The 24,482-nt window shown below is 43.6% G+C and overlaps 4 protein-coding genes across 7 annotated transcripts; all 4 read left to right on the top strand.

The window, feature by feature from the left end:
* The first annotated feature begins 260 nt into the window (after window positions 1-260).
* On the top strand, window positions 261-6,094 carry LOC133922071 (probable magnesium transporter NIPA8). 4 transcript variants are annotated; one of them, XM_062367231.1, is made up of 14 exons: window positions 267-692; window positions 1,508-1,792; window positions 3,286-3,373; window positions 3,456-3,517; window positions 3,861-3,946; window positions 4,041-4,114; window positions 4,352-4,454; window positions 4,535-4,663; window positions 4,779-4,878; window positions 4,981-5,100; window positions 5,188-5,278; window positions 5,350-5,407; window positions 5,530-5,629; window positions 5,709-6,094. In XM_062367231.1, the coding sequence occupies exons 2-14, from the start codon at window positions 1,700-1,702 to the stop codon at window positions 5,862-5,864; spliced, it is 1,260 nt and encodes a 419-aa protein (XP_062223215.1). In that variant the 5' UTR covers window positions 267-692; window positions 1,508-1,699; the 3' UTR covers window positions 5,865-6,094. The 4 variants fall into 4 exon arrangements, with proteins under 4 accessions (XP_062223217.1, XP_062223215.1, XP_062223214.1 ...); XM_062367230.1 differs by having other exon boundaries at window positions 267-704; XM_062367233.1 differs by lacking the exon at window positions 4,352-4,454 and having other exon boundaries at window positions 261-704; window positions 3,861-3,950.
* A 325-nt stretch (window positions 6,095-6,419) lies between these two features.
* On the top strand, window positions 6,420-7,838 carry LOC133922072 (actin cytoskeleton-regulatory complex protein pan-1-like). Its single transcript, XM_062367234.1, has one exon. It carries the CDS (start codon window positions 6,659-6,661, stop codon window positions 7,613-7,615), a length of 957 nt encoding a protein of 318 aa, XP_062223218.1. The 5' UTR covers window positions 6,420-6,658; the 3' UTR covers window positions 7,616-7,838.
* A 6,839-nt stretch (window positions 7,839-14,677) lies between these two features.
* LOC133920529 (uncharacterized) lies at window positions 14,678-15,670 on the top strand. Its single transcript, XM_062365143.1, has one exon. The coding sequence runs from the start codon at window positions 14,826-14,828 to the stop codon at window positions 15,384-15,386; it is 561 nt and encodes a 186-aa protein (XP_062221127.1). The 5' UTR covers window positions 14,678-14,825; the 3' UTR covers window positions 15,387-15,670.
* A 7,825-nt stretch (window positions 15,671-23,495) lies between these two features.
* LOC133923052 (uncharacterized) lies at window positions 23,496-24,166 on the top strand. The gene has a single exon (XM_062368512.1). The coding sequence runs from the start codon at window positions 23,669-23,671 to the stop codon at window positions 24,164-24,166; it is 498 nt and encodes a 165-aa protein (XP_062224496.1). The 5' UTR covers window positions 23,496-23,668.
* The last annotated feature ends 316 nt before the right edge of the window (window positions 24,167-24,482 follow it).

The raw sequence follows: 24,482 nt of genomic DNA, 5'->3' as shown, positions 1-24,482 counted from the left end.
ACGCTGGCATAATCTGTCAAAAATCCTTGAATAGCAACCATCGCCGTTTTTTTAAAAAGTGCCCTTGAAAGTGGCAAGATTGTCTTAAACTATAATTCAAATAACATTTAAAAGTACTACGTAGAAAGCTGAACCTCCATTAGCTTAATTGCCCCTCAAAGCTGGCAAAAAAATTGCACACGAAGCAAAACCACATGCACCAGAAAAGATTACAGCACTGCTACTCCATCAAAAGAAGCAAGAAGCGCACGAGAGAAAAGGAAAAGCGAGAGGACCAGCAGCAGCCTGTCCGCCCGGCTGTCCCCCTCCGATCCCACCGCACCTGCCCAGATCGCTCCGTCCCCGCGACCCGCACGATCGGGATCTGACGGGTAGAGCGAATCTTGACGTGCCCACCACCTCTTTCTTCCTCTCGACCCCCTGCTCTCCTCGTCGGCCTCCACCACCACACACCGCAGCTTCGCTCGTCGCCTCACCTCGCCTTGGCCGTCGCGGCCGAGCAACCCGTCCCCTGGCCTCAGCCGTCGCTGCCGCCGGGCCGAGCCCCGCCTGCCCTCCTCCTCCCGCGCCGCACGCGTCCGGCGAATCTCGCCGCGCGCGGATCCGACCGTTGCGCCGCGTGGGGGCGCCGTTGTGCCCTGGCCCTGCAGCGGGCGGGAAGCGGAGACCCTTCAAGGATTGAGAAGCACGCGGTGAGACTGGCGGTGAGTTTGCGAAATCCATTTCGAGAGTTTTTCCTCCCCTAAAATCCGTAGGAAATGCGCGCCGCGCACCGACTTGAAACCCGTTGCCGAATTGCTCGGAGGTTCAAAATCGTTTGATCGTCCGCGTGCACCCCCAGTTACTATTGTTACTTTTGTGAATGTTGCTTCCCTGGCTGTACGCATTTACTTCTCGAAAGCCGAATCTGTTTCTGGCGTGTGTCGTCGTTCGGCTCGCTAGATCTGGGCCGGAAATGCCGTGGCGCGGGTTGGTTTCCTTTTGCGGATTTCGCACCGTTGATCCTTTTGGGATTGAGATCTGCCGCATTTGTGGTTCCGTTCTGACGGTGCTGGCCAATCCAGTTGCTTGTTTATTCTGCTCAAATTGTTTTGGTTCGCGCCGTGATTGCTTTAGGATCGTGGGTAGGCGCCGGTTTGGTGATTAATTGATCAAATGATTGCTGGGATTTTAGGTTGTTTCCATCTGACAATTAGGGAAACACACACAAAAAAAATAATATAAGATTGAGTTGTGAAAAGGTGAATGGCTTAGTGTAGCATGTCATTGTTAAACACAATATTAGTTTACCTCTCCAGTAATGTTCGGTGGAAGGTTCTATGCCCAAGTGGTAAGGTTGTAGCCTCATGATCGGCATGCACCACTTCCACCGGGGTGCTAGGTTCTCTTTGAATGCCTTGTCAAATGTTGCCCTCTCTCTTTGAATGTTTCCTCACATGATTCTCTCCTTAAATGGTTGTCATCCAGAGTATGTGTGTCTGATATATCATTTATGCCCTTCTTGCAGGCTGAGCACCACACTGTTTCTTGGAGAGGTTTGACAGACTATTGGGGTCAACACACCCACACAAAAAGAAAAAAGGGAGAGAAAGAAACAGCTCAAGTGTTTGAAGTGGTTTCTCAGCAATGAGCTGTTGTACAGGGGGCTTGTTGAAGAAGTATGCCATATATCTGTAGGAGATACCTGTACGCTTGACTCATGGGTGACTGGGTTATTGGGGCGTTGATAAACATTGTGGGGAGTGTTGCCATAAACTTCGGTACCAACCTTCTGAAATTGGGCCATGATCAGGTGGATACTACATGTCTCTAAATTGGGCTTCTAGTTCTTACTTTTAATTTACCGGATTTACATGTTCCCTCTGGGAAGCTTAGGGGGATGCATATGCGGTTGCCTGGGTTTGATCCGCTGGGTCAGCTGAGGGCGAAAACACCCTTGGTATAAACTCTTTTTTTCCCCAAAAAACTGAACCCTAGTAACATATTTTTGGGTTACCAGATGACCTGTAGGTTGTAGCCATTTCCTCTATAGCTTTCATGAGAAAATGATGTATTAATAAATTCGGATCATAATTGGCTAGCATAGTTATTACGGCGGTAAGGCGAGACGAGGCGCCTGACCACCTTCACACCTTTTAGGCGAGTATGGCGTGAGGCAAGGCGACGCGATACTCACTTCACATAAATGTACAAGCACAACTATCAACTAGCTATCAACATTCAACAATCAACTACACAGAGCAAAGCATTACCAGGGCCGGCAGAGCAGAACAACTACACAACTATACAAGTATACAACTGCATAGAGCCGGCCGACCAAGTTAGTAACTGTGAGGAGTTGACACAGAGCAGAGCTGCGGAGGAGTCGACGAGCTGCCCCGGCGCCGCTGCGGTCTGCGGAAGTGCAGAGTCCATGGCTCCATGAGCCATTGTAGGGGAGCAGAGACCCGGCGGAGTGGGTGGGGGAACGGCGGACGATAGGGGACTGGCGGACGACAGGAGGCAACGACGGCGGATGGCAGGAGGCAACGACGGTGGAGGTGGGGATGGGGTGGGGACTGGTCACTGGGGAGGCAGCGGCGACGACGTATGTGCTGGAGCTGGACTGGAGCAGTAGATGCGGCGGGAGGCGGACATCGGCGGATCTGATTCTGGGCTTGAGAGATGGCGGCGCACCCTGCTCTGGAGTTCTCTCAGGTCTGGTCCCGCGCCTCTTCCCCCCCCCCCTCGGCGTGTTACCTTTTCCGCACGCGTGCTACTAGTTTTCTTGCTTCGCGTGAGCTCCTGGTTTTGCTCGACCTTGCGGCGTCCGCCTCCCTCCTTATTGTGTCGGATCACGATAATGCGACGCCTAGGTGACGCCATACGAGGCAAGGCGACAGCTGCGGCGACTACCACCGAGCGCCCTGACACCTTAATCAACGCCTTAATAACTATGTTGGCTAGTGAGCTACTCCGAATACACTTGAGCATGTTGTCAGCAATAAATTGTGCATTTGATGAGAAACTATAAGACAAACTTAGCAAATATAGCTTGACTCCCCAGGTCAATTTAAGGTAACTTCGCAGCTAGTCTTTGCTGTGTTATTTGAGCATACTGTTTACATATACGCAGAATATCCTTTGAAATAAATACGATTGTAGTGATATATGTGAAGATTCTGTTGTTTTACTTGGCGGAATGAAAGGTTCTGTTTTATTTGTCAGAACAAATTTTCTCATTGTTTTACCTCTGTGCCGGGCTTCCTTTGAAACAATTCATATTCTGTTCGTATTATTTGGCAGAGAGAAAAGCTTTCAGCAATTAACAACAGTGAAGGCAATGTCAAATTCGTTCCAAAATCTGTTATGCATTTCCAGACTTGGAGAATAGGTAGTCCTGTCTGATAGAGCTTATTTACTAATTCTAATGTTTTTGTTATACTTGAAATCTTTATTGTTAAATCTGCATTCAGGTATACTCTTTTTTGCTATTGGGAACTGCCTCAACTTCATGTCCTTTGCATATGCTGCACAGGTTGGTTACGATTTCCTCAAAAGCAAATTCAGTTTAACATGCAAATGTAATGATGATATATATGAGAAAAGTCATGAGCAATTGTGTGTAGACATGTCAAGAATAAAGCTCTTATAGAGATTGTAGATTTGAACCCCGTTCTCTTGACAATGTAGGTGTAGCCCATTTTTTATTTTCCTTTTGTTCTCCAGGTAAAAACATAACAGATGCTCATGCCCCTACAGTTTCCACCTCTGCTTGCTTCTTGCTTAGAACTAATAATATCATCGGATTATATTTTCTTTCCTGTTTCCAGTCTGGTGATTTTTTGAGGAGATTGATGGTTTGCTTAATTTTATTGCAGTCACTTCTCGCAGCTCTCGGGTCAATTCAGTTTGTGTCCAATATTGCATTTGCCTATTTTGTATTGAACAAGACTATTTCAGTGAAGTATGTATGTTTCTCACTGGCTGGGAACTGGAATAAAAGTTACAGTCAATACATAGAACCATGAGATTAATGAAGATTTTGCTCTGCTTTTCAGAGTCATGGTAGCCACAACTTTTATCGTCTTTGGCAACATATTCTTAGTTTCCTTCGGCAACCATCAATCACCTGGTATGGGTTGTTCCATACACCATTTCTGCTATATATAGTCCTTCAGTAAGGTTAATTTAAATTTTGATTACTTATGCTTGTTTTTATTGTTTCCATACTGACTCTAACATCATCACCCTGTAAGGGAAACAATAAAACTTAACTGCAGCATATTTTACATTGTAGAGCTGTAAGCCTACGACTTCCCATTTTCTAGGTTCCAAAGTAAATTTACTGATGCTAAAATCATGTTGGCAGTTTACACGCCGGAGCAGCTGATCGCAAAATACAGTAATTTGGTGTTTGTTCTCTATTGCATGTCATTGGTCTTTGTGGTTGCATTCAACCATTATCTCTATAGGTGAGACCTTGCAAATATAACCTAGTCTCTTGAGAAACTGGGTCATGCTCTTCCTCACCAGTTTAAAAACTTTGTTGCAGGAGTGGAGAGAATATTATTTCAAATAGTTCAAAGGACACTGGCACGTATTGGCGAACAATGCTGCCATTTTCTTACGCTGTTGTATCTGGTGCTGTAGGATCTTGCTCAGTCTTGTTTGCAAAATCACTGTAGGTCATATTGTATTTGATCAAGATCCATGCATATAGAAATGCTGATTCTTTCTGATTTATTTGGTTCTGACTACCATGTGCTGTTCCCCCTTCCTTTTTGTTTCCTGTCCAGGTCTAACATGCTGAGGCTGACCATGAGCAGCAGATACCAGTTCCATAGCTGGTTCACATACTCGATACTTCTGCTGTTTCTGTGTACTGCTGGATTTTGGGTATGGCCTATAGCAGGCGCTAACCTAATGTATTGTTCCTAAGGCTAGAGTACATGCTATTGTTCTTTTATGCTGTTATCTAATTCAACTCCTCTGTCACAGATGGCAAGATTGAATGAAGGGCTGTCTCTATTTGATGCAATATTGATTGTTCCAATGTTTCAAATTGCATGGACCTTCTTCTCTATTTTTACAGGATTTGTTTACTTTCAAGAATATCAAGTGAGTTCCTCTTTGTGAATGTTCGTGATATCAATGTGAATCTTGTGTTGCTCAAGTAGAAACTGAGTTTTTGTTTTCCTCTGTCAGGTATTTGATACACTCAGGATAGTAATGTTTGTATTGGGCATGACATTTGTCTTTATAGGGATCTCCTTGCTAGCACCTGATGACAGTAAAGGTTGGTAAAAGGTTGATTTTCATGTGCTTTTAAACAAACATAAATGATTTTGACTTTTGGTCAATTCGCAGCACCTGACACCAAAGATGGTTCGAGCGCTACCCAGGACCCTGTGATTGATACGAACAGGTTACTTTCCACGAGCTTGTAGAAAGTTTCATCTTTTGCTCCGGTGGCATTTTGCATTTTCAGTAAATCACTAGTATCTTCAAGTGAATTTAATGGTTTAACCTATAACTTGGACATCGCAGAATTGGAAAGATGCAGATGGAGGAGACAGAAGTAGATGATACTAACTCCTTTGTAGCTTCTGTAAAAATAAAAGTAAAACATGTATTGTCGAAAGCAAAGGTGATTGGTTTTCTTTTTAGACCTGATTCTGTAATTGATCTGTTACTGATCCGCCTCTCTCATGTGATCTTATTTGCAGTCTGCGTGCTCCATGTTACTTGGCCTTGGGGAGGAGACCATAAGCGCTTCTTCGGTGCTGGCAATGCCTATGGTGTCGTCAAGGACAACTGGCTTTAGAGGAAATGACCGATCAAAGTATGTACCCTTACGAACAACGGACTGGAACAGTCTATAGCTGATGATGATCCATAGATATACAGCACAGATCTTTACTTTTGCTGTTGCCAAGCGGATGCCAGTAAAGTTTTTGTTGCATCCGGAGGCAATTGTTTGTTCTACGTCATACTTGGCTGTGACATGAGTGTAATAGTTCAACGCATTTCCTCCAAACACTGCCCACACTCAGGTTGTAATTCTTGGAAACAGCTGCCTACACTACTTGTATAACCACGCGTTTAGAATAAACCTCAAGCGGTTCGGTTCACCTTCCATTTGCTCAGCTATTTCAGTGTGCTTGTGATCAGCTTCTAATCTTTCGCTGTCATATCCCGCAATGAGGGAAGCAGGCGAAGTTTGAGCCAGGTTCCAGTAGGGATGGCAGCGGGACGGGTGAGAGCGAAGCAGATGTGATCCGATCCGAGACCTGAATCGGGTTGCCTGATCCGTTACCAGATTTTTCTTGCAAGCAATAATTCAGTGGTCCTCGAGGGCGAGAACACGTATCTTTCTGACAGGCGCGAGCCGAGGAGAAGTTGCCGTGTAACCTCCCTGGCGCTGTGGGTCAGAGCTTACCAAATCATGGCGCTGGTTCGTTGGGCTGCTGATGGCCCGTCCCGTCTGGAGCAAATGCGGTCGCCCTTCCCTCGAAGACTTCGGGTCATCGTGTCTACCAGTCTACCACCTCCTTAACCTCCCAGCTGACCACTTCCCCCTTCTCGTCTCATCGCACATTAGTGCACCATTCCTAGCTCGGCGTCGTCTCGGCTCTCGCTTGCTTGCTTTCTTGCGCTGCGAGTCTGCAGGTTTGCAATGGACCGTCTGCGCCGGCGGCCGGAGCCGGCGGCGATCGACATCTCGTGGGTGTCGTGCCGCGGCGTCAGGTCGACGCTCCCGTTCCACACGCCGTGCCTCTACGCGTCCATCTTTGTTACCTCGTCGTCAGCCAAGAACGTCCGCGGTCACCGCCGGCCCCATCGAGTGAAGACGCCCACAGACCGCGCCGGCGGGGAGAACCCCGAGTGGGACGCGCCCCTGCGGCTGTACCTCCCCGACGCCTCGCCGCCGGCCCCGGAGCTGGAAGCAAGCGAGAAGAAGGACAGATCAGGCGATGACAACAGCGGCAGCGGCGGCGGCGACGTCCTGCTTGTGCGGTTCGAGCTCAAGGCCGAGGTGGCCGTCCTCGGCAACGTGCTCGCCGCGTCCGCCGCCGTGCCGGTCCCCGACCTCGTCGCCGACGGGCGGACGCGGCGCGTGTCGTACCAGCTGGCGGGCCCCGACGGCAGGCAGCCCAACGGCGTGATCTCCTTCTCATACGCCTTCCACGAAAGAAACAACGACGACGACCACAGCAGCGACGGCGAGCCCGTCGCGCCACCCTGCCCCACCGCGCCCAGTGCCGTCGCGCTCCCACCGCCCACGACAGCGGCGGCGCCACGGCTGTACCCGGCGATAGAGTGGCCGCTGACGGAACACATACCCATTTACCCGCCGGTGACGTCGTCTGAAACTATCACGGTAGCGGGCATGCAGTACTACCCTCCTCCACCGCCGGCGACTCCAGTGGAGCCGGTTGCGGTCTACTCGCCGTCACAAGAGACGTCGGCCTGCGGCGTGTACCCGGCGGCAGGGGAGCCGGCCAGCTCATTGTACCCCGCGGTGGGCCTTGCTGCGGTGAGCTGTTATCCGCCAGCGCCGCCGCCGCCGTACGGTGTGGGATGTGGGTACGCGGCGGCGCCGGGATGGGACGACCGGTGTTTCTACAGTTGACGCCGTAGTTACGCGGATCTGATTGACTGTTTCTTTGTGCTGCCCGCCCGCCTCCGTGTTTTTTTCCCGTTCATCTTCACATGTAACATTTTACGCGGAGCCGGCGCGCGGCGTGTACTTGCGAGTTCCAAACTTCATATCTGGTGTGCAATTAGGTGTTCTCATTCTGTATTCTTACTTCATATTCTTGATATTCATTGACTTGTATGCACCGATCAATTCACCTCAGGAAAGATATACACAATTCACTTTGACTTTAAAAAACATATTTGCCGAATTACATTTTGGTCCGATGACAATAAATAGAAAAGCAAATTAGATTGCGGTCAATGTTGGTAAATAAGAAATTCAATTATTTTTGTAAATACCATATTTACTAAATTAGCACGCGACTGCCAACTGTGTTTATTCCGATTTGAGCTGCGACATGCTATTAATGTAATATATTCGAGTGACTAACAGTTAAAAACCGTAACCAATTAGGAACCGGGTCCTCTACCACCGAGATTCTAGTCCTCATTGGCTTGAACTTGGGTGGTTTTATCTTCTTATTACAAGATCGTGTAGTTCCCCTATAACATCAGGATAGCAAGCATATCTTAAAAAGAAGATTTCAAAGTTTTTGACATACATTCCAAAATTTTGCAAGAGTATAGTGAACTTTAAAAGTGTGATTGAAAACATTGTTGAAAGAGCAATGGCAAATGGAACCTGGTCGTTCCTTGTCTTATTGAGTTCTTCCAGTGGCAGCACCAACCAGAATGGGCTGTAAAGAGGGCCATGTGAGGAGCCGTGTTCATGGGCCAGGTGAAGTGACTAAGGCCCAGTCTAGGGAGCTGGTAGCAGGAGCTTTTTTATTTTTATATTTTAAATAAAAATTTGTAAATATATATATATATATATCATTTTTGAAAAATTTCAGATCTAGACTTTTGTCTTCCGTTGAAATAACAACAGGTTTAAAAATAAAAAAATATTATGTTCTAATACTCTCAAAATTCGAAACACTATCGAAATAGTCATAAAAAATTATATGGTGTAGATGATGATATCATCAAATTTCAACTCAAATAATTACTTGTGCAATGATAAAAAACGAAAAATTTTAAGATCCCTCCCCGCATCAGCCCCACTCATATCCAGATCATCTCCTTGTGCTCCGACCCTCCCCTTCCCCGACGCGTTGCTCCTCTGCAACTCCTCCCCACCTCTCGTCCGTTGTAGAGCAGTCTAGATTTGAGAAAATGGCATGTGTGGTTTTTTCCATCTATGAGATGTTGGTAGGGATCTGCACACGAAATGATTTGAGAAAAATGCCATGCGTTTGGTTAATTCGTTGTTCTGATTATTTTTTGCCTTCATGTTCCTTGTTTACTGAATACTGAAATTTGTTCAAGCACGGTGTACATATGGATTGGCTGTATGCACCATGTATGGACATGTAAGCAATAAAAAAAAATCATAACGTATTCTCTACATGGCACTTTATAACTTCATTCTCGATAGTGCTTTAAGTGATCAGCTATTTCAGATGTGTGATGACGATGAAGAACATATCCCACCAGTTGATTCATTATGAGGTAGTGATCACAACGGTGTGGCGTTAGATGATGGCGACATATGCATTTCGTGATTTTATTGCGAACTCATTGATGACAGATAGGGGTAAATGAAAATAGGATTGAAACACTATTTATTTTAGTGTGTTATTGATGAAACCCCGTGTTAGCTTCAAGTTGATCTTTTGTATATGCTGAATAAACACATGTTGGGATGAGGTTAACTTTTTATATATGCTTGGTGAACGCATACCAATCTTGACAATTATATGGAGTAATAGTAATATTTTGATCCTACATTTCAATTTGAAATTTCAAACTTTTACGATAAAACAAAATTAGTATTAACCAAAACTGTGCACACAATCAGGCCTTCATTTCCCCACCTGGTATTTCGGGCATTTTACCCTTCATCTCCAACTCAGGCCACCAACCAAGCATCCAAAAACTAGGTTGTCAAACAGGTCTCTCGTACAAGAGCACCCAAAAACTAGGTTGCCAAACAATCCTCTCATACCAGTGCTTAGATCAGCTAGCTAGACTCTCATATAGCAGGTTCTGGACAATCTCCAGCTCCCCAAACAGGGCCTAAGAACATCTTCAACGGTTTTCCTTCAGGGTCCAGAATCTCTTCACGACGGGATTTTCGTTCCCTTCAATGCTCCAACGGTTTTCCTTCACGATTTCCATCACGAAGGAATTCTCAAGATCATTCCCTCCAGGACGGGATTATCTCTCCTTTTCCTTCACGATTACTCTCGAAGAGAAGCTGTTGAAGATGAGAGAAAATAAATAGAATGAAAACAGGAAAGGAAATCGGGAAGGGAACGAAATAAATGGAATATGATTGGAGTGCATCGACTGGCCACATATGGATAGTTGTTTTGTAGTACAATGATAGATTTGGACCCAATACCTTATGGGGCTCAAGAGAGAGGTGCTTCATTTTCTTGTGTGTTTCTTTTTGGTATTTCGATTTCTAGATGGTACTTTTGGGAACACGAGAGGCATATTTTTTCTAAGAAATATAGGGAGAGGGGCATGCTTTATTCGTTTAGAAGCAGGAGGCATTAAATATTTGCGACAACCATGAACATTAACATGAGCAACACCGCTGGTGTTTATGAAGTTCACGTGGAATTTCAAGAATTCAGAACTTTGTAGAAGCATTTATTGAACTTTTTCCTTACATTACTCCCTCAGTTCCTAAATGTATGACTGTCCTAAAACGCTAAAAAGCATGCAGTCAAAGCTCTTTTAACACCAGCAATTGATTTAATAAGAACTAGATTGGTCATATGTAGTACTCATATTGGGTTTGTCATGAAAAATATTTTCATGATATAGCAATCTTACAATTTTTTGGTAATCATTTACATATAAAAGGTTGTATTCAAAGTTGCTTATATATTGGAGGTCGTATATATCAATGTGTGTAAAGCATCATGCATTTATGGAGAGAGTAATAAAATTAGAGATGACTTAAGATAGTATATTTTATCGGTAAAAAACTTAAGATAGTACCCTCTGTTTTAAAAATATAAGATGTATTATGATTCAAAAAGTCAAACTTTATAAAATTTAACCAACGATTAATCAAATCTATGTATGTTTAGTGTACAAAAGATGTATCAATATATTCATATTTTAGATATCTTTTAATATGGTATTTGTTTCGTAGCAATTGATAATATGTAGTAAAAGAAACTAATGGTAAAAGTATATTTTAAAAGACTTTCTCAAATTCTAATAAATCCTATAAAAAAAGAAGGGAGTATATATTTATGTGACCCAATATGCTACCTTAGCTAAGAGACAACCTACATTCTCTATCATTTGCTCCCTCCCCTTGCTGATGGCATGGAGACAGCTAAGGTGGCATATGTTATATACGCTCTTAGCTCGAGTGCACCACATGTAGCTGCAGCTAGCCTGCAGGTGGAGCCACCTAGGTGGATCCAGTGCGGCCTTTTTACCTTGAATCATTGTCACCGCCTACTACAGAAATAATTTTATTTGTCGTCTTATCACTGTCGAATTAATTAAAACTAATAGTGATACGATTTTCACCGTCAGTTTGTAAAAAAACAGTATTGCTGTTGGTTAAAAAAAGAACCCGCGGTGATAGCGAGTTATCATTACCAGTTTGTATAGATAACCAGCAGTGGATATTGTCGGTTCATAATACCAAATGACATTAATAGTGTGACTTAGATCTGAATTTTATTTTTAATGTAATTTTAGCTCTCGGTCTCACGTTCAGCTCACAGGTGTGCTCCCTCTCTCCCTTATCTCTTCCATTTTAGACACTCTCTCTCTACCTTGTCTTTTTCCTCCACAAGCCTCTCTCCCTTATCTCTTTGGCACCCCCTGTCTCTTCAACAGAGCCAGAGTCCAGCCAGGACAAAGCCCTGGCCTTCGAGCGACACAGGCACTACGTGAAAAAAGGCTATAGGTGACGGGTGGTAACTGTCATAAGTGATAGATCCCACACCCGTTACCCTGAACGCATCATTGATGAGTCATCATTTGATGTGTTAAGACCCGTCACTAATTCAGTCATAAGTGATAGGTTATAAATTGATCCGTTACTTATGAAAGTCATAAGTGACAGACTGAACATAAGTGACCCATTACTTATGACTTCTTTCACGTTTTTTGATATGAAAAAGTTTAAAAATATATTTTTCACCTCGATCTTTGCGTTCTTTGAGAATTGAACATGCGACCTCTACTCGCGCACGTTCTCCCTTAGCACATCAGCTATCACGTTGTTGTGATAGAAAACGGATATTTTATCCTTTTAGCCTTTATTGCCGAATGTCATAGGTGATAGGTCATGGTTGAAAACGGATATTTTATCCTTTTAGCCTTTATTGCCGAATGTCATAGGTGACAGGTCATAACCATGACCTATCACCTATGACTGATTAAGTGACGGGCACCTATGACCATGTTACCAAATAGGTGATCCGGAGTGACTTTCAGTAAAATAGGCATACTTTTTGCATACGAATTCCGATTTTAACGTCATTTGATTCTACGGACATCTACAGAAAATGTTACATCTATTTCTTCCCTACTTTTTCGGGTTCAGTGAATTTTTTGAGGCAAAAAATAGCTTATCTTCTCGCATCCTAAAGTTTCTGCACTGTTTTTAGAACGTGCGCTTATGTTCATAGCCGCCACTCCTTGTATCAAACTTGTGCAGAAATATACAATGATTTCTATTCTAGTGCTACTCAGGTGAAAAAAATAAGAGAAAAATAAAAGAAAAATAAAAAATTCTAGCATCATGTTATGTACATATTTACTATATAAGCAAAAAATTAAGTAAGTTGTGATAGTAAACTAATTGACTAATATATCTAATAATTGATTAATTAAAATTCTTTTATCTGCTCTGCTTCATTAAATTGGTCATTAGTTTGGCCTGTCACTAATGACTCTCTAGAATGATCCGTCACTGATGAGTTAGTCATTAGTGATGAGTCATAATTTTACCTGTCATTTAGGACTGGCCTAGGATGACCCATCACTTATGACTGATAATAAGTGACGGGTTACAATTTGACCCGTCACTTATGATTGGTCTAAGATGACCTGCCACTTATGACTAGTAATAAATGACAGGTCACAACTATGATTCGTCATTATTATCATTAGTGACGGATCATATTACAATCCGCCACTAATTTTGTGTTTCTTTTATCTGTTTTTCGCGTAGTGAGGGCACGGGCGGGGCCTCCGAGCGGCACCAGGGCGAGCCGAGCGCCGCGGGGTGTAGGTGCGGCCTCCGAGCGGTGGTATTAGTGCCAAGGCGGCAACGGTGGCCTCAAATAGAAGAAGCGGAGGCGGCAAGGCCCGCACCACAAGCGAAACGCGAGCATGCGCTGGCCCCACCTATCGCGGCCACTTCCTCGAGCGCCTCATGAGCGCAGCTCAAGGCGGCGAGTAGAGTGAGCGAGCTGAGGGAACGAAGTGGGTGGCATGGAGGAGAGCGGCGTGAGGGCGGCAGTGGTGCGACAGTTGATGGCAGCGAAGGCAGAGTCTGCACACCAGCTGGCAGGCGCGACCTCGTCAACATGTTCTGTGGCAGCGGCCTTCGTGTTATCGGGTTTCTTGTGCAGGGCGGAGCAAAGCTGAGCTGGCGCGCGGCGGCGGTAGCCTCATTTATTTATTTATTTTTGTTTCCTAAAAATATCAATACTGCCTATTATGTACAACAGCTGGTCAGGATAGCAATCCGACTACCAACTAAAAATTAGTTTGGAACCACCAGTGAAGGATTATTCTGTAGTTGCGCCGTGTCACTACACCATGTTGATCAGCTCTCATCGCTGCGGAAGATGTGCATATGTATGTTACATGCTACAGAACGGTTTATCCGAAATGACAGCAAGCTCTGGACCGACACCTGCAGCAATCATGCATGGAATGATCGATCGATCAGTTGAATCGAGAACGCGGAGTAGGACAGAGAAGAAGCTAGTGGCAGGTACGCGGATAGTAATTTAACTTGGCTTTGGGTTGCGGTGAAATCAAGCAAGGCAAAAGCAGCAGCTCAGGTTACAGCCGAATGCTGCCGTGCTGCGTGCGTAGCGCCGGTCCGCGGGGAACAGCTAGCTGCGTGGTAAGCGATGCGACTGAGAGAGGCCCTGGTCTTCTGGCCGTTCTCCGGCATCTTCTCCTCAAGTAACCACGCAGTCATGCAAATGGACCTTCTGTGGGCCATCTAGGTGAGTTCTTTTAGGCAGATGCTGAATGATGATATGCAGAATCTACTGACAAGTGACAGGTGTGTGCTTCGCTTGATTATGAGAAGTGTTGGGGTTGCATATACTCGTAATCGTGATGGCCAAGGCTTGCTATCTTTTCGATCTTTTCTCTTGAAAGGAAATCAACCGTGTTCTCTATATATGTTTTTCCTTGCTTTAATTTTTCTTCCAGAAGACTAGAACATCTCATTTCATTTGTACAAATCTTTTATCCGTATTAGGTTTAGACGACACACATTTTAAAAGTATAGCCATTATAATTCGAACTTGTTTGTGGCATAAAAAACCTCTATATCATTAAAAAAATAGTAATCAACCTCTAGCTATATAGTCAGCCATTGCAGCTGCTCGATCACCCACAAATAAATTATCACAAAACAGAAAAAATAGTTAAACGAAGTGTGTGCCAGATGAGGTTTTCGGCATTGAAACTGCGCGAATTAACAGCAGGATGTCTTCAACTAGCTATTTTCAATTTATTTAGAATTTGAGATCGAACTAACTGATTGCATGGAGGCGAAAACGTGAGCGTGTCACGCACAATCACGAACAAGTTGCATGCACACCAGCTAGCTCGCACAGCTTGCTTCTCTGATTCACCAAAAACATTTTCTTGCCCCGAAATCATGCAACTCTCCCTTGTGTCACCTATGACTTTCACCTCAATACTCCCTACCTATATGTGGTTGCTATCATGCGCTGCTCAGCTATAAAAGGCTCAGCTATAAAAGGATATCGGCTTGACCAAGTACAGCTCCAGGACATAGATTCCTCAGGTTATCAGCTGGCCGGGCACGTACATGTAGGCTCGGCAAAACGTACCCAAGCTAAGCTAGCTAGCTACCACAGCAGCTCCCCGGCACGGGTAGCTGCATGGAGAACCGGCGCCGGCAGGCGACGAGGCGGGCGCGCTGCCTGCTCGCCCTCGCCGCTGACTACCTCAAGTACCTCTTCATGAAGCGGCGCCGGCTCCTGCACAAGGTGGCGCGGAGAACGCTGGCGCTCATCCACCGCCACGGCGAGCGCAAGAACCGCCTGGCTGCGTCGTCCTGGTCATCTCGCGCCCTGATGGAGTACGAGTTCTCGTGCGGCGACAGCCCAGGCCCGGCGTTCCTCGCGGTGAAGAGGCTGCTGCGGTCACGGCTGAAAGGCGGTGGCGCGGCAGCTGCCGGCGCCGTGTCTTCCTGCTTCGGCTCCTTATTACGAGCGCCGTGCGGTTCGCCCGAGACGACAGCAGCGGAGACAGAGGCCGCGGAAGATGAGGATCAGGTGGAGACGGAGGGCGACGAAGAAGATCGGGCGGCGGCCGAGGACAGGTGGGTGCAGTGCTGTGAGCTTCTTGACGTGGACGACAGAGCGGAGGAGTTCATCAACATGTTCTACGAGCAGCTCAGGGCGCAGAGCTTCGCCGCGGTTTTCCAGTGCTCCCCGTGACGGCGCCTGTGTAAGATGAGTTTCAGCTCGCAAAGTATGGCGCGTCCGCGAGCGCGGTGTGTGGTCGGAGTAGCCTTCATTTGTGAGGGATTCGTTTGTATCCGTTCGTCTTGATGTTTGGAGAGTGAGAGCGTGAGACAATATAGGGAGTACGGAGCGTTGTAACTACTTGTCGCTGAGTTTGCAGTCGAGTTTACGTACGTGCGAATGATGGTGTATCGATCATCAGGTTGGGTATAAATAACTAGCTTGAGTACCCGAGCAATTGCGCGGCTACTCCTATACTTTGGTATGTGTGTGACTCCAGTTCTTAGATCACTTAGGACTCCAGTTCTTCAAGAAAAGGAGTTGGAAAAATTGTTACCTGCTCAATGATATCTGATTGAGGACCTCTCTCAACGGTGAACTCCAAAGCACTGCAGCTGTCTTCAGCAATGAAGTTGAGCATGTTATCGCATTGAGTACAGGAAGATTATTCTGAACACGCCTATAGAGCACTAAATATTTCCTGCTAAGAATCCTCGACAGGCATGCGAGAACTTTTGGTGTGAAGGACCTTCAGTTTCATTTCCAATAAGCACAGCATTGGTGCTAGAATTGGTTATTATTTCCGAGTAAACATTACCTGCTCCTACTTCATCTGGTCTTGGAGACGCTTCAGAAACAGGATGCAAACCATACATACTATCCTAAGTACAACCTTACTGTGATTCTGTGTCCAGAAAATAAGTGGGCAAGTCCCAGTCCTTCGTACCTCGTGCCATCTCGTGTCGAGCAGACTCGGCTCGTTAAGCCCACCGGGCTATGCCATGCCAGCATGACAAGCTTACGGCTAAGCTCAAACACGGCTTATGGCACACCGTGCCGTGTCATAGCAGCCTAGGCACGACTCTCTATTTAGAGCAAACTGCTCTACCCAATCCCAGCTCTGCCCCAGCTCAAGCACGTCGCTCTACTCTGCAGCGCACCGGCGCAAGGCCCGATCAAGCATGAGGCTGGGCATTGGAAGCCCCATGGCGGTGACCAAATCGACGACCCAAGCCACACTGGCAAATCCACTTGAGCCGGCGCGGCGACGCAAAAGGAAAAAAAGAAAAGCGAGCAACCACAAACGTCTATGAAAACAACGGAAGCAAAAATTGGAGTAAGCCTCGCTGTTCTTGGGTGAGCAGAGCCAATACAATCAAATCCCGCATAGAGCCTATGGTCCGGCCATGGAAGCAGTTGCTGACTCGGTGGGCGTGCCCCCATCGGGGCGCACGACACGCTGGAACTTCCTGGCGAACTTGATGGCCACCTCGTTGGCCTCCGTTCTGGTGTTGGCGAACAAGGCGTGGTCCGCGAAGGACGTATCCACGAGCCGCTTGGCAGCCTTTTTCGTGCTGATGGGTCTTTTTCGTACCGACGGGTCTTTTACGTGGCGACGAGTCATTTTCGTGCTGGGCAGTCTATCGTGCCCAGACCCTGGGCACGGCACGAGCTATATGTCCGTACCATGCTGGCCCGATCCAAATTTTTTCATACCATACCATGCTATGGGATATGCCAAATTATCATGCCATTGGCCACCTAATTCGGCCCGGCGTAAGTCCCATCTCTAGACGTAGCTGAGGAGAATCCCAAATTCCCAACGTTAATGGAACATTGATTCTTTGTTTAGATATTTTGCTTTTCAATATGTATGAAAATCAAATTTCAAATCTTTCATATATTTTCATTTTTTAGTTTCAAAATTACCTAATTATTAATCATATTTAATATGAACTTTTTAGTTAAATCTAGACTATTAGATGTTCATAATAATAAGTGATATAGATCTTTTTCTTTTTTAATTAACGTGATGAGTCTTTTTTCTCCTCAAAGATGGTAGGTGCATACTAGTTCAATATGCCTCACCTGGCTGGTGTAATCTATCTATTATATTATTATTCGAGTTTTAAAAGAATGCATAATGTTCTCTCTCAAGGTCATGTATCATGTTAATCCAAAGAAATGATTTAGCCCACTCATTGTTATAAGCATCTAACGATCTAGATTAAACTAAAGAGTCAATATCAAATACGAATGATAAATAGCTAAATTCAAAATTAAATATTATAGAAAATTAGCAGTTCGATTTTCATTTGGTTTGGGAAGAAAAATATATAAATAAAGATTCCAAATAAAATAAAATAAATAATAATTGAAAGTAGGTTTAGAATAGAAAAAAAAAAGATCCATATCAAATATATTCTTAGAAAAAAAATCAAATTATTATAAAAATCAAATACCTAAATAAGCCCACCGGGCCCGCCATTTTCGTGCCGGGCCGCCCGTCGTGCCCAGACCCTGGGCACGGCACGGGCCGTATGTCCATGCCGTGCTGGCCCGGCCCAAATTTTCTCATGCCATACCGTGCTATGGGATATGCCAAATCATCATGTCATGGGCCACCCTAATTCGGCTCGGCCTAAGGGCCTGTTTGTTTCAGCTAGAGATTCTGAAAAACAGCTTATAAAAGCTGGATTGTTAAAAGCTGGATTGTGAAAAGCTTATAGACTGTAGATTCTAAAAAAATTTAATAGACAGTTTAGTAAAATGGACTTTCACAATCTATCAAAAGCTGAGGAAAACCAGCTTCTCAGATTCTCACAATCCAACCAGCAGATTTTAAAAAGCTATAACCAAAAGCTGCCTGTTTGTTTCAGCTTCGGATTATAAAAGCTGAAAGCCAGAATCCGAAGCTGAAACAAACAGGGCCTAAGTCCGACGTAGCTGAGGAGAATCCCAAGTTCCCAACGTTAATGGAACATTTCTTTGTTTAGATATTTTGCTTTGCAATGTGTATGGAAATCAAACTTCATCAAGAATTAAAATCAAATTATTGATATATTCTTAGAAAGAAAGAACCCTAGTTTAAAAAATAATTATTGATATATTCATCAATAATTTAAATAATAATTGAAAGTAGGTTTAGAATAGAAAAAAGAAGGATCCATATCAAATATATTCTTACAAAAAAATCAAATTATTATAAAAATCAAATACCTAAATAAAAAGTCCATGTAAAATATAATTAATCAATAATTAAAATTTATAATAAAAAATAATGAAAATTTTCAAAATTCTTACTAAGATAATAGATTAAGAAGCACAATATAGTTCAAGGTCGTCGCATCAAGTAGACAGTAGTCAAGGTACAACACGCAGGCAAGATAAACTTATCCTACTTTTGGTTGGATGTCTACACTTGACACACGATTTTTATAGTTGATCAAAACATATATGAATCGAACCAATACATGTATATGATTCGGGTATAAATTTGGAGTATAAATAATTTTTTCTTTCACTAATATAATTTTTATCTCTTATTCTAATTTTATGCATTTACTAAATGATACTAACCTCGTAAAAAAACTAAATAGACTAATTTTTAATCAAAGATTAACATGAAAAATACCACATTACTACACACTATAGCCAACCGAGCTAGCATCTTTTTCCATGTATCCCAGCTGAGTTTTCTGTGAGTTAACAAGCCAAGAGATGCCACGTACACATCTAAACCCACCCACCAGAGCATGCATGCAGAGTTTCTTTGTTGATTCTAATAGTTAAAATACAACATCTCTAGAACCATAGATTCGATTTTTGATCCTTTTAAAGCATATTGTTGAAAAAAAAATATGCTTAACAAAATGAGATCTATGAACTCTATATTTTGATGAAGTTTTAGGATCGTTATACAGTTACAACATGGTAGACATTAAGTTTCGCTTTGTGCTATACTGCAGTTATAACTTGGGTTGTAATTGTGATTTAGAGATAGTCGAGTTACAACATGTTGAATAACATAGTTACAATATGATAGACACTCTAGTTACGATAATATAGTTACAACATATTAGACACTCTAGTTACGGCAATGCAATTGTCGAGTGAATACTAGTTACAACACGGTAGATACTCTAATTATGACATAGTAAATACTCTAATTACAACATGGTAGTCGAGTATAGACTAGTTACAACATGGTATACATTCTAGTTACAACATGTTGAACAATACAGCTACAACATGCTAAACAATATAGTTATAACATTATCGATTGCAATATGATCGCAACATTGTCTAGTGAGTATTAGTTACAATATGGTAGACACTCTAGTTACAACATGGTGAACACTCTAATTACAATATGGTAGACAGCATAGTTACAACATGTATTGTCAAGTATGGACTAGCTACAACGTGGAATACACTCTAGTTACAACATGTTGAATAATATAGTTACAACATTATCGATTACATTATAGTTGCAATTAATTACAATCAGTCAGTCTAGATAAGTAAGTTGCAATCTTATTATGCATATAGTTGTAACTGCTCTATGTCTATAGTTGCAACGGGTAGTTGCAATCACTATATGGTTGTAATTATTTTAAAGTTTATCAAAACATATCCATGATGGATTTAGTTTTGTTAAGCATATTTTTTTAAGTAAGATGCTTTAAGTGATTCGTCAATCGGAGTTACGGTTTAGGAGAAAAATTATTTCGAAAATTAGAACGATAGTATTAGATAGTCGAGATAGAAACAATCGAGTTACACCATGCTGAATATCATAGTTACATAGAGACAGTCGAGTTACAACATTCTGAACAATATAGTTACAGCATGATAGACACTCTAGTTACGACAATATAGTCACAACATATTAGACACTCTAAGTACGACAATACAATTGTTGAGTGAGTACTAGTTACAATACGGTAGATATTTTAGTTATAACATAGTAAATACTCTAATTGCAACATGATAGTCGAGTGTGGACTAGTTACAATATGGTAGACATCATATTACAATATGCTGAATAATATAGTTACAACATGCTGAACAATATAGTTACAACATTGTCGATTGCAATATGGTTGCAACATTATTGAGTGAGCATTAATTATAACATGATGAACACTCTAGTTACAACATGATGAACACTCTAATTACAACATGGTAGATAATACAGTTACAATATTACCGATTGCAATATGGTCACAATTAGTTACAATCAGTCAGTCTAAACAGGTAAATTGTAATCTCACTATGTATATAGTTGTAACTGCTATATGCCTATAGTTGCAACGGTAGTTGCAATCACTATATGGTTATAATTATTTTAAAGTTTGTCCAATATATCCATGATGGATCTAGTTTTGTTAAGCATATTTTTTAGTAAGATGTTTCAAGTGGTTCGTTAATCGGAGTTACGGTTTAGGAGAAAGATTATTTAAAAATTAGAATGAGAGAGGAGGTGGGATGGTGAGGTTCATTTGACCAGCCTTTGATCATGTATGTGGTTGATACGGAGAGAAAAATGGCTCGCTAAGTTAGCGCGGAGAGAAAAATGGTTCACCGAGGTGGCTATGCGCACTAATAATTAGTGTTGTGTGTGTGTGTGTATATATATATATATATATATATATATATATATATATATATATATATATATATATATATATATATTTCAAGATAAATTATCAAGAGTCGGACAGATGCACCCTAAGCACACGGAGGAAATTACTGGTTTTGTACAAGATACATCATCACGAAATGGTTTCGATATCATGTTTCATGCTTGGCTTACATCCAGAACGCCACAGCCTTCTCGAGGTGATCACAGTACCGTGTCGCTGTTTGAAGCAGCCGATACGGCCTGACCCGGCGGCGTGTCACGGTTGGATCAATCGGCGAAACCACCGTCACACCGGACTTGGAGCACTTGGTGGATTAAGGCAGCGATTTGATCCAATTCGATCAATCGGCGAGGAAACTGTAGCCCATAAGGTGACCGACTAGGATCAGGAAACTGTAGCCCAAAATTTGTTTGCCCCTCAAGCATAAAGCATGATTGAAAAAGAAGCCGCTCCAAAAAACTTTTGCTTGTGCATGATGATGAACTTACGTCTCATACCAAGTGAAATCGACATCATACTATTACTGATCACACTTTTGTTATAAAGGAACTAGATCACGGAGAGAAGATGGCACTGACTTTGTTTTAATAGAGGTGAGTATTGATCTTTTTAGAAGATACTCACATAATCTATGAGCATGCATTTAAGTTCGAGCCCAGATCGATAACCTCTCAACTAGAGGTTCTAACGACCGAGTTATTGCACGGTTCTCCACTTTTGTTATAAGCGTTTGTTGTTTTAGGATCCAGCAGTTTTGTGCAAACGTTCTACAGCGTGAATGTCACGTTTACTCCGCCACCAAGAAAGAGCATAAGGTGGCATTGACGCTGCTCACAGGGCGTAGATCTGTACGCGCTTTGCACACGCACTCCACTTCGGCAGCTAGTAGCAAAGGCCATCATCACGTCCAAGGGCGGAGCTTCAAGATGACACAACAATTGCACGGTTTCACGGCCAGTTTACGCGAAATGAGGACAGTGATGTGCCCTCGGCGTAAACGGGCCTGGCGTATAAAATTTTACCTACGATGTGGAAGCGCTTCGGTTGATCGAATGCTTGAACGTATAAGATGTTGACTAAGTGTAGTCGCTAGACGAAGAACGGTAGCAATTTACAGCGCCGACAGCACTTAAATAACGAAACCACGCTGCGTCGTGTTACAAGTTTTCTATGGATACCTGTGTTAACTCACGCCAGTCCCTTTCAGTATTACCTGCTACCTACAAATACACACAATAGCCGAGAAAGTGCCAGCTGATTTCTACGCGCATATGTGACATTTTAGTCAGCCAATGAACACTGTGAACGCACTGAAAAGCTATTGTGTGCTACTTGTGAAAAATTAGTCCGGCATTGTCCAGCTCGATGGTGATAGCATCTCTTTTTTCATCGAATAAAATGATCTGTATACGTGGTGAAGGAGACTTGGTAGAAAAATGATGACATTTTCATGCACTACTACAAAAACTCTTTTCACTGTCGGTTCCAAAACACATTTCACTACCGGTTTTGAAGCTAGCAGTGAGCAACAGACAGTAATAGTCTCAGACTATCATTGCCGGCCTACGTACCGACAGTGAAGGTGTTATCATTGCCGACCTTCAGCCGACAGTGATAGTCGGACGTCGAATCGATGTTTTTGTGGCAAAAGAATTGAAAAAAAAAATTGCACCTGAGGAATCTTACACCCGCGCCGTTCCAAGTCACAAACCACACGATTTTTCACACGAAATACGCGCGTGTGCAATTTATAGCACTGAATCTCGGAGCCTGTCAACTCGCGCACTACATCATTACCATACAACCGCAGAAGTACTAGTGATAGTATTAGCATATGCAATCCTTTTAACATCTTCTATCTAAAATTTCAAATGATTAAACCGGTCGTGATGGCCTTGTTATAGTAATGGTGTGTGCGTGTCATCTGACATCGTTGACTTGCTGAAGTGTGTATAGCCAGTCTACTGTCCTTCACCAGGAGTTCAAAGCGGTGTGCAAAGAAGCTAGATAAGTAACTAGTAATAACAAAATTAAAAAGGAGAAAAACATAGGTAGAATCAGTTTCGTTTTCTTTCAAATGTTATAAGAAAAGGTCGCAAAAAATGTATAAGAAAAACATTGATTAATATTGATGACAAGGCTTTATTACTAGAAACGCATATATAATGTTTCAATCAATTTTCCCTAAACGTCGTGCAATATATGTGAATGCTAATGTATAGTGGGTTTCGCTATCTATCTATCGGTTGATCTTTTTTCGTTTTGCTTGCACATTAAATTTATGTCGTATGTATTTTCTTCAAGGCTCTCATGGTTTTAGTTGAGTCCACGTGGAGCAAAAACACAAAAACGTAGGACGACACAAATTTGAGTGATATGCTTTAAACTTTCGCTTGTATTATGTATAGTCCCCTTCAAATTTGTTTCTTTTGATATTCGAATTTTGAGAAGCATGATGTAAGAAAATTCACAATAACCTCCGAAACATTTTGATGATCACGACATAAAAGATTTTGAAGAAGCCACCACATCAGCCTTCTGCACAAGGAACTTCCCTCGACTTCCAGGAAATTAAGACCGCAATGGTACCGTAATCATATTTTATGAGCAATGTTCCCGTCACGTTAATGTGTTATAACACTTTTCCATCTGCCGTCCTTCCACAGTTCCACTTGAAGCATTCCACTTGAAGCATTCTACTCCTTAAACCCTACAAATACTACCTCGGCTACCAAGCACGTACCAACCATCGCCACTGCAAGTGCCATTGCGTGCATCATTATTCGCCATTGCATTCCTGAACTCATTCTAGCTCCTGAACGAACCATGAAGCCGCAGCGGCAGTTATCCATGGAGAAGCTGTCCAACGCCGCGAAGGACCTCCTCATCTTCATGCCAAGGAAGAAGCTGCCTACGCTTGGCGTTGGCTCAGCCGTCGTGGCGAAATGCAGGGAGCTCTGGGAAGGCTGCACCGGCTGCGGCTCTGGCGTGGCGCGCGACGACTACTTCAGCGGGAGCTACGAGTTCTCGTGCACGACCACGCCGGTCGTTCCAGTGAAGGGACGTGGCCGTCGATGTCGACAGCGGCGTCTGCCGCCCTGCGTCGGCGGCAGGCAGGCGAGGGAGATGCTGGCGAGCGTCGTTCCGGGGAGAGGGTGGTCGCCGGAGCGCTCGCCGGAGACCAGGGTCGGGCACGAGATCGACGGCCTCGCCGAGGAGTTCATCAAGAGGTTCCACGACGAGCTGAGGAAGCAGAGGGTGGCAGAGCTGAAGGTGGAGCACGAGAGAAGCGCTCACTTGGCGCTCTCTGTGCCAGTGATGTAGGCTATGGAGTGTTAGTGCGTGCAACCTATACAGTACTACTTCGTATATACGGCGTATACATGTCGTATTTCTCTTTGTTATATACGTAGCACTATGATGGAGTGTATCATTTCGTTTGATCTCTGTTTGTATGTGGTTAGTGGTGGTTTAGCTGCATCTGCATGGTGACTTGGGACCGAACAGGGCTGAGTTTGTTTGCCTGGGTGTCTTGTCAGTGGTCAACATGTAAGACGGAGTGCCTGTACGATTAATGGAAAGCTACCTAATTGCTATTTCAGGATCTGGCAGGGCTTTCCCCAGAGGCCCAGACTGTCCG

This window comes from Phragmites australis, chromosome 6 (genome assembly GCF_958298935.1).
Source record: "Phragmites australis chromosome 6, lpPhrAust1.1, whole genome shotgun sequence".
Lineage (NCBI taxonomy): Eukaryota > Viridiplantae > Streptophyta > Magnoliopsida > Poales > Poaceae > Phragmites > Phragmites australis.
The sequence above is the reverse complement of the archived record's forward strand: the minus strand, read 5'-3'. Positions and strand labels throughout refer to the sequence as shown.